We start from the raw sequence: 9808 nt of genomic DNA, 5'->3' as shown, positions 1-9808 counted from the left end.
GTTTTCTAAGTAGAAGGAATCAAATATAATTGTATAGATCATTCCATAGTAATGAAGTGAATACTAAATGAATTGCTTTTTCATTCCTTTTTTTTTTCTTTGCAAAAAAGTCAATATTTTTTTTCTTGGTTGTTGAATCTTATTTTTTTTCTACCTTATAAACTTTGGCATTCGTGCTTATTAGAAACTATGAAACAACATTTGTAACATAAAGTTGTATTAGAAGTGTTTCTTTTATTATCAGTAAAGAAATAAAATAAGAGAGATAATAAAAGATATTATGGTTAAGTATTTACAATTTAATGTTGAATTCATAATGGTGTAGAAGCTTGTAAATATTTTTTTCCATACAACCATAAAGTTGTATTAGAATTTTTTCTATTGTTGGAAATTAAATAAAGAAGAGAGAATATAAATCATATCATGGTTAACATTTACAATTGAATTTTGAATTCATAATGTTGTATAGTTTGGTAACTGTGTTTTTCATAAAATCTATATATTTTAAATAGGTAGATACCTTTTCCTCATTGAATCACAATATGGCAAAAAAATTATAAAATAGAAGAATTTAGTGATATTTTTTCTTTTTAAGTTAACTAGCAATTTATTAATATATATACACTTTTTTCCTTCTTTTATTTCAGTTAAAATTTTTAGGAATATCAATAAAAAATGACATGTATGTATGAATATAAAAAAATTGAAGGTTTAGGTTTGATATCTATAAAAAATTTATAATATATCTCTGTTTTTCTTAGATTTGACTTAGATCTTCTTTCACTCTAATAATCATTTGGTTTTGTTAATGAATGCAAGATAACTCAAAATGAATAATTAATTTACTATGTAGAATAAATTGTATTCTATTTTTATTTAGGTGTGTGCATAGCTTTTTTTTTTTACAAGAAATAATAAATAAATATGAATTTTTTTAGGATAACTCAATCATTATATAAAATAAAAAGAAAAAAAGATTTTTTTTTATGTTTCAATCTAAATCAATCTTTCAACAAAAATTGTTGGCTGACTCAAAATCTAAGAATATCGCCTACACAGGAACCCACCCTTAATAACAACCAAAGTATATAAGTACATCAAAATCCAAAATCCAAAAGAACAAAATCAAAAACAAATTGAAAACATAAATCTCCAACAAATAGTTGTGTGTATATTGCTTTATAAAGATGTTGTTATGTGGTCTCTTTCAAGCAATGGTGTTCTCCATTATGCCTTCAGCATTAGAAAATCCTAATAATAATTTATTACCAAATAAGCTATAAGTTTTGAGACTATGTTAAATTTTAATATATGTTATTACTTATTTATATCTTAACTTTCTTTCATTATGATTATACTCTAATAAAAGAATACGTCATTTCAGGATAGAGATACATAAAAAAAATATCTAAAAGTTGTATTATATATATATTTAATTATGTAACATCAAGGTATACTAAATATAAGATGAAAAATAACATATATGTTATATTATACTTCAAAATTATTTAAAATAATTTTGTCCACGATGTTTACTTTCTCAAGTAATAAAAAAGTTGTAGCTGTTTACTTAAATTAGAAGACTTAGACTCTCAAAATGGTTAAATTAGTTAGCAAATATTAAGGAAAAGTAATTTATAGCTTTTAAGGCTCTAAAAATAAGGCGAAACCACATAAGGAGCAGACAAAAAAAGGAACAGAAGCTCATGCATGGTCTTATAAAAGGATACCATAACATCTTTATTCTCTCATCACAAGGGGAACAACATCAATAACCCATAAAATCATTAATACATTAATCACCATGGCAAGGTCATTTGTTGTTGTTGCCCTTTTTGTGTCAATTTTGTGCTTTTCCTCTACCTTGGCTCGCAAAACACCTGAAAAATTCTTTGTTGAAGGCAAGATTTATTGTGATCCTTGCCACTTCGCGTTCGAGTCCAGACTCAGCTTTCCCTTATCAGGTGAATTTCCTTAGTTATCTTGGTATAGGAATATCTGTTACTTGGAGATGCTTTTTTTTACTTCAGAAAGACACATGTATCTAGTATTTTTTTTGTATACGGGTTGGAGCATTTATAAATATTTTATTTAATTTATTCATTTGTCAATAAAAAAAAGGTGAATTTCCTTAATCGTACACAACCTGCATGCATTGACATTTCTACATGTTACAATTGATGATGATAAAGTTTGAACATGTGTTTGTAGGTGTGAATGTGAGTTTGCAATGCATCCAGGAAGAGAATAATACAGTGACATATTTGAAGAACAGCACAAGTGATGCAAATGGCATGTACAACATCCCTGTCCTTGGTGATCATGAGGATGATATCTGTGTGGTGGTTGCAGATTCACCAAATGAGGGACAATGCAAAGAGGCAATGCCAAACAAATCCGACAGGATCATCCTCACCGACAACATGGGTGCTGCCTCTTTGGCACGCTATGTCAATCCCCTTGGGTTCATGACACAGACAATTGATTCACAATGCAACGCCGTTGTTCACGAATTAGAACTCGACAATCTTTTTGATTAAGTGGAAGACAAAAATTCATTAAACTCCGTCTACTAGACAGAAAAATGTATCATTTAGGATCAATTGTCTTGTACCATTTTTAATTAACCATTATCCATCATGTGTTGTTTGCAACACATATTATTAATGAAATAAATCATTTTTGGAGTTTGGTACATCGCAATCAATTACCTATTATTGCATTGCATAACTTACCACATATATCATACAAGGATATTATGCAACAAATATTCATAATATCTTATTTACCTTATTAATTACATTATATTACTTTAAAATAATTTTACAAGTTTTGTTTTAATAGTGAAGTTTTTGGAAAATTCATATGGTTGCTAATATTCATTTAAGATTCACGATTTTATACAAGTCTTAATTCTGAACATATATAATAATAAGGGAACATGACTTACAAGATTAACTCACTCTTGCATTATTAAGTTGGTCATTTAAACACCAATATTAGTCTGGCAAGCATAATTTACTCATTAAATCAGTCTTCACTGCTATCCCCTTGTTCTATCTTTCTTTCTTCAAATCACCTATCTCTCTTTGTCACTTATCACTAAGATATAAAGAAAATTCTTATGGGACTGAGGAGTGAAAATGGAAAAATAACTTGGATTAATTGGGATAACCTATGTAAGTCAAAATGGAAGGAACATTTAGGTATCAAAGACATACGAATTTTTAATAAGACCCTACTTGCTAAGTGGAAGTGGCGACTTGGGACTGAAGTTAAAGGATCTGGAAAGATATTTTGATATATAAGTATGAACCTAAAGTTGGGCAACAAAATGGGAGTGTTGTGAAATATCAGTCTTGTTGGTCGAAGGACTTAGGAAAAATGTGTAATGGAAGGGGTAATGAAAAATGGTTTCAGAAATCACTTCAATGGAAGTTAGGTGCAGGAAATAGAGTTATATTATGAAAGGATTGATGGTTAGGTGGAAATAATCTTAAAAATAGCTTCCATAGCTTCCAATTTAATCTTAAAAACGTTTGTACTGTTGGAACATATTTTGGGGGGCTATAAGAGGTAGTCTATTTTTTGTATAAGGGTTGAAGTATCTCTCAAATACTCTCTTTTATTCAATTTATTCATTGATAAAAAGACATATAACATGATTGATTAATTTAAATTAAATATTTATTTATTCTATTGCTTATTTTTTTTTATTTGAGTTGAATATATCTTAAGTGAATTAAAAATGTTGATGTATAATATATGAATTTCACTATGTATTAAAATATACAAAAATGTGATTAACTAGATTGTGGTATTTCAATAATAATTATTAGAGGAATATTATTAAGAGATAAAATGATATGTTATTATGTAAGTAATAACAAGGGAGGTATTAGTGATGAAAGTTTGTGCTATGTAGTTGAGGTATATCATACAAGGATACTAAATTAGATATGCATGAAATTATATTTTTTATTGATAAAGAATAAAATAAATTAATTTGAACAATTAAAAGCATATGAAAGCCATAATGACGTCAAAACGCTTGCAACTTAGAAAAGAAGTTCATGTTGAAAGCCATAATACTATACTAAATCGTCTTTCTTGTACTTAAAACATGATAAAATATGTAGGGTATTGATACGTGTCACCTTTTTTATACAACTACATTACAACTTCTAATATTATTATTTTAGTATTTTTTTTTATATTATTTAATTCTAAACTTATTCTTTATTATGTATATTTATTTCTAAACTCATGACATCAAAAGTTGTATACAACTCTAAAGATTGTCAAAGTATCATTTTTCAAATATAGAAATTAACTAACACAACAAAAAAGTTCCTAGAAAAATAAAGTACAAATGATTAGATTACAAAACATTTATAATACATATCAGTCTTTAGTCCGAATTTAATAATAATCTCCATAAGCAATAAATATATATATATATATTATTTAATATATGTTATTTATTTATATATTTCATTATTTTTTCTATGATTGTATTCTAATAAATAATAAATCATTTCAAGACAAAGATAGATGAAAAAAAAATCCAAAAGTTGTATTATATATATTGTATATATTTAATTATGTAAGATTAACATGCTAATTATAAGACGGAAAATAACATATTATTATACTTCAAACTACTTAATATATAAAGTTTGACAAAATGTGTAGAAGAGATTTATTTATAAAAGTCTTTGCTAATTTTTGTGTTTCAAACTACTTAACATATAAAGTTTGACAAAATGTGTAGATGAGATTTATTTATAAAATTCTTTGCTAATTTTTGTGTGATAATTATTTATGGAGACGTAATTTTAAAATAATTTTGTCCACAATAATTACTTCAAGTAATAAAAAAATTGTAGCTATTTACTTAAATTAGGAGAAATAGACTTCCAAAATGGTTAAATTAGTTAGCAAATATCGAGGAAAGTAATTTATAGTTTTTTAGACTCTAAAAATATGGGGAAACCACATAGTAAGCATGCAAAAAAGAAACAAAGAAACAGAAGCTCATGTATGGCCCTATAAAAGGATTCCATAGCACCTTTATTCTCTCATCACAAGGGAACAACAACAATAACCCATAAAATCATTAATTAATCACCATGGCAAGGTCATTTGTTGTTGTTGCCCTCTTTGTCTCAGTTTTGTGCTTCTCTTCTGCCTTGGCTCGTAAAACACCTGAAAAGTTTTCCGTTCAAGGCAAGATTTATTGTGATCCTTGCCACTTTGCATTCGAGTCCAGACTCAGCTTTCCCTTGTCAGGTGAATTTCCTTGCCTTAGTTGTTTGTTATATGAATATCAAATAGTTGGAGATGTTTTTTGTTATTTGAGAAAGACACATGTCTCTAATATTTTTTGTATACGGGTTGGAGCATCCAAAAATATTTCATTTAATTTATTCATTCTTTGTCGATAAAAAAAGTGAATTTTTAATCATACACCACCCACGTGCATTGACATTTCTACATGTTACAATTGATGATGATGAAGTTTGAACATGTGTTTGTAGGTGTGAGTGTGAGTTTGCAATGCATCAAGGAAGAGAATAATACAATCATCACATATTTGAAGAATAGCACAAGTGATGCAAATGGCATGTACAACATCCCTGTCCTTGGTGATCACGAGGATGATATCTGTGTGGTGGTTGCAGACTCACCAAATGAGGGACAATGCAAAGAGGCAATGCCAAACAAGTCCGACAGGATCATCATCACCAACAACATGGGTGCTGCCTCTTTGACACGTTATGTTAATCCCCTTGGGTTCATGACACAGACAATTGATTCACAATGCAACGTCGTTGTTCACGAATTAGAACTCGACAATCTTTTTGATTAAGTGGAAGACAAAGATTCATTAAACTTTATCCACAAGACACAAAAATGTATCATTTTGGATCAATTATCTCGTACCATTTTTAATTAACCATTATCCATCATGTGTTGTTTGCAACACATATTATTAATGAAATACATCATATTTGGAGTTTGGTACATCACAATCAATTTCCTATTATTGCATTGCATAGCTTACAATATATATCATGCAAGATTTTTTTTTATCGATAATAAATAAAAAAAATAATATGAAACACTTGAGGGGTGCTTCAACCCTTTTACAAAAAGAAGGTCTAATAAAGAGGGTCTCCAACCAAACCTACAAGACCCAAGAGAACTACATACTCTTGTGTTCCAAATCCAACATCATCAAAAAAAGATTTTCCAAAACCATGTTCCACTAATAACTCCATGAAAAAACAATTACTAAAAAGTTCTATTTCATATATACTTAGTTGTCCCACAACCTTATACAAAACATATAAATTTCATAGTACAACATATATCATACAGGAATATTATAGAACATTTTTTCATAACATCTTATCTGCCTTACATCAGTCCTATTACTTATATTACATTACTTTTAAATAATTTTACAAGTTTTATTTTAATAGTAAAGTTTTAGAAAATTCATATAATTGCTAATATTCATTTAAAACTCACTATTTTATACAAATCTTAATTCTTTATATATATATATATATTAATAAGAAACATGACTTACAAGATTATCTCACTCTTGCATTATTAAGTTGGCCATTTAAGCACCAATATTAGAACCACATGACCAACAGAAAGTGATCAGGTTCAAGCTTTTCTCCCAAAAAAAATTAAATATAGTCAAAATTGAAAGAAATTTTATTATTATTTTTCACTTGAAATCTCATTTCATAATTACGTAACTATTGTTCTTATCATTTACTTGTAATCACTAACAAATAGTGTTATGGTTTTCTCTACCAAACGATGGGAATGGTTAAAATAAATGAAAAATGTGCATTTTTTTTCTTTATAATGACATATGAAAAATGTGCATTTAATAAAATTCCACGATAATTAATGTCGCATTCTTTTTACTTTGTTATTTCATTCTTTCCTCTTTCCTCTTTCATTTTTGAATTTTGTTTTCACTTTTTATTTTTATTAAATAGTGATTGGTTTTCACTTTTTTTTTATCTAGAATCTTATTCTTTTTCCTTTTGTATTACTCAATTGTTGTAGTTTTTCCTTAATTTTTGTTTTTGTACATATTGTTAGATTTATAACGGAACATAAAAGATGAGTTTTGCATAATTCACTGGGAAATTTATTTATTTTTTAATGAATGAACTACAATATTTGTTAGTTTGACATGGATTTAATTATAATGATAAAAATTAATGTGTGAAGTGGTAATTTTGATTGACATTTGATTTTGTTCACTACTTTCAGAGGTTGAGTTATAATTGCAAACTCATTATTTCTTGTGTATCTTTTATTTCTTTCTATGGTGACACATTTTATTAAGACACTTCTTTCAATCTAGTTCAATTAATATAACGGTTAATTGTTTTTTATCTTTAAATTAATTGCTATTAAATTGTTTTCTTGTTGTGTATATTTGTTTTCTTTGGTGACAATAAAAAACTTCTAATACAACTTTATGTTACAAATGAAGTTTCATAGCTTACCATGAACATGAATGTCAAAGATTATAAGTTAGAAAAAAACATTAAGAATAAACAATTAAAAAAGTAGTGATTATCATTGACGTTTTGCAATGAAAAAAAAAGGAAGTCCATTTAGTTTTCACTTTATTATTGTGAAATGATGTATCCACTTATTTATACAATTAACTTTGATTCTTTGTAGTTAAAAATTAATTATTGTGAAATGATCTTTCCATTTTACAGAATAAAATTAAAGTTTTATTTAATCTCTAATAAGGGAAAATGATGAATTGATTGTGATTTTTGAATGTGAAGTGAACCTCCTCTTTTATCATAAATTTAGAACATTTACATATATAAAAGTTAAATAGTCAAAAATATTTGAATATTGCTAACAGTGTCTTTTTAAGAAAAAGAATGCTAATGTGTGGAAGCTATAATTTGTGTAATGAGTGATAATCTCAAATAGAATAATAAAAATGTAAATTTTAATCCTAAATCAAATCATGTAGGAAAAAAGAAGAAGAAGATAAAGATATGAAAAAAAATAAAAATAAAAATAAAAGAAGAGAAAGATATTGAAAATATGGTTGATTTGATTCATGTAATAAAATATTTCTTTATTTAATATTTTTCATTTTGCATGTTTTATTCCTTTTTTATTTTTGTATTTTCCCACTAAAAAAATTCACCATTTTTCATCTTTAGATCGAAACATGCTATTAAAACGATGTTTAAAGATAAAGATAGAAAGCAACCAATATTAAAAAAAATAATAAAAACGTAAAAATGAAAAGTAGTTGACATTAATATTTTTAAAGAAAGATGTGAAGAAATAAAATAAAACTTAAGTCATTTTTCAATTTGCGTTTTTACTCATTTTTATTTGTGTGTTTTCTCTTCCTTTTAATGCATTTGTTATTTTCTATATTTATATCCAAACATATAAAAAAAACTATGTTTAGGTATAAAGATAAAAAAAACAACAAATGTAATATGTATAATAAAAAGGAAGAAAAACACGAAAATAAAATAGAAATAAATACACAAAACGAGAAAATAACTGAGATTTAAATTTCTTAGGAAAAATGTGAAGAAACAAGATGAAATTTAAGTTATTTTATTTTCATTTTTAATCATTTTGTTTATGTATTTCTTTCTTTTCCATTTGTAGATCGAAACATGTTTTAAAAACCATGTTTGGATATAAAGATGAAAAACAAAACAAAAATATTGTGTCTAGTGAAAGAAAGGAGAAAGAAAGGAAAAACATAACAATAAAAAAACAATTTAATAACAATTAATTTAATTAGCTGACATTGAGATTTCTCAAAAATACAAAAAAATGTGAAAAAAAAGGATGAAATTTCAGCTATTTTTTTCCCATATTTATTCCTTTCTTTATTTTCTTTATTTCCTTGTGCTTTCATTATACATGAGTACATTAGTAGTTTTTATATTTAGATCTAGAGGTGTTGTAAAAACCAATTACAAATAATTAACATTAAAATTTCTAAGAAAATTATGAACAAATAAAAAACTTTAAAATTTTTTCAATTTGAACGATTCTTTTTATATTTTTATGTTGTCCATTCCTTTCATTTGGCGTGGTACATCCGTTACTTTCCATTTTTAGATCCAAATATGATGTAAAAACCATGTTTAGATATAAAATTGGAAAATACCAAATGTACCATGTCTAGTGAGAAGAAGGGAAAAAAAAAGAGAATAAACATGCAAAACGAAAAATAACTAACATTAAAACTTCTTAAGAAAATGCGAAGAAGTAAAATAAAACTTAAGCCACTTTTCATTTTATGTTCATATTCCTTTTATTTTAGTGGTTTCCTTCATTTCATTAAGCATAGTACATTCATTGATTTCCAGATCCAAGCATATTGTATATATCATGTTTAGATCTAAGGATGAAAAACAACAAATATATTATAACTACTGAAAGAAAAGAAAAATACAAAAATAAAGAAAGAAATAAACCCCCAAAACACAAAATCAATTATGTATTTTATCTACTTTCGTCAATTACATAAGTAAATCTTGACCAATTTGGTGACTTTTTTGGATTTCTTAATTGATTAACTTGTATATTCATACATTTCATTTTTATTGACATTCCTAAATTTTTTAAGTAAAATAAAAGAGTGTATATATCTATAACACACACATTAATAAATTGCTAATTAACTTAAAAAGAAAGAATAACCCTAAACCCTAAATTCCAACACAAAATCACCTAAATCACCTCTCACGCAGAAAAACAACACAAA

The 9808-nt window shown here is 26.2% G+C and overlaps 2 protein-coding genes across 2 annotated transcripts; both read left to right on the top strand.

Annotated features, from left to right (window-relative positions):
- The first annotated feature begins 1756 nt into the window (after positions 1–1756).
- Positions 1757–2687, top strand: LOC137805735 (olee1-like protein). Its single transcript, XM_068605668.2, has 2 exons — positions 1757–1964; positions 2212–2687. Exons 1-2 carry the CDS (start codon positions 1805–1807, stop codon positions 2538–2540), a joined length of 489 nt encoding a protein of 162 aa, XP_068461769.1. The 5' UTR covers positions 1757–1804; the 3' UTR covers positions 2541–2687.
- Positions 2688–5083: 2396 nt separating this feature from the next.
- Positions 5084–6027, top strand: LOC137805734 (olee1-like protein). Its single transcript, XM_068605667.2, has 2 exons — positions 5084–5292; positions 5541–6027. The coding sequence occupies exons 1-2, from the start codon at positions 5133–5135 to the stop codon at positions 5870–5872; spliced, it is 492 nt and encodes a 163-aa protein (XP_068461768.1). The 5' UTR covers positions 5084–5132; the 3' UTR covers positions 5873–6027.
- Positions 6028–9808: the final 3781 nt, after the last annotated feature.

This window comes from Phaseolus vulgaris, chromosome 3 (assembly GCF_051622355.1).
Source record: "Phaseolus vulgaris cultivar YP4 chromosome 3, ASM5162235v1, whole genome shotgun sequence".
In the NCBI taxonomy this organism is placed as follows: domain Eukaryota; kingdom Viridiplantae; phylum Streptophyta; class Magnoliopsida; order Fabales; family Fabaceae; genus Phaseolus; species Phaseolus vulgaris.
The sequence above is the reverse complement of the archived record's forward strand: the minus strand, read 5'-3'. Positions and strand labels throughout refer to the sequence as shown.

Coding starts and splice junctions, on each gene's coding strand:
- LOC137805735 (XM_068605668.2), top strand. CDS start 1,805: ATGGCAAGGTCATTTGTTGTTGTTGCCCTTTTTGTGTCAATTTTGTGC. Junction 1,965..2,211: donor ACTCAGCTTTCCCTTATCAG/GTGAATTTCCTT, acceptor ATGTGTTTGTAG/GTGTGAATGTGAGTTTGCAA.
- LOC137805734 (XM_068605667.2), top strand. CDS start 5,133: ATGGCAAGGTCATTTGTTGTTGTTGCCCTCTTTGTCTCAGTTTTGTGC. Junction 5,293..5,540: donor ACTCAGCTTTCCCTTGTCAG/GTGAATTTCCTT, acceptor ATGTGTTTGTAG/GTGTGAGTGTGAGTTTGCAA.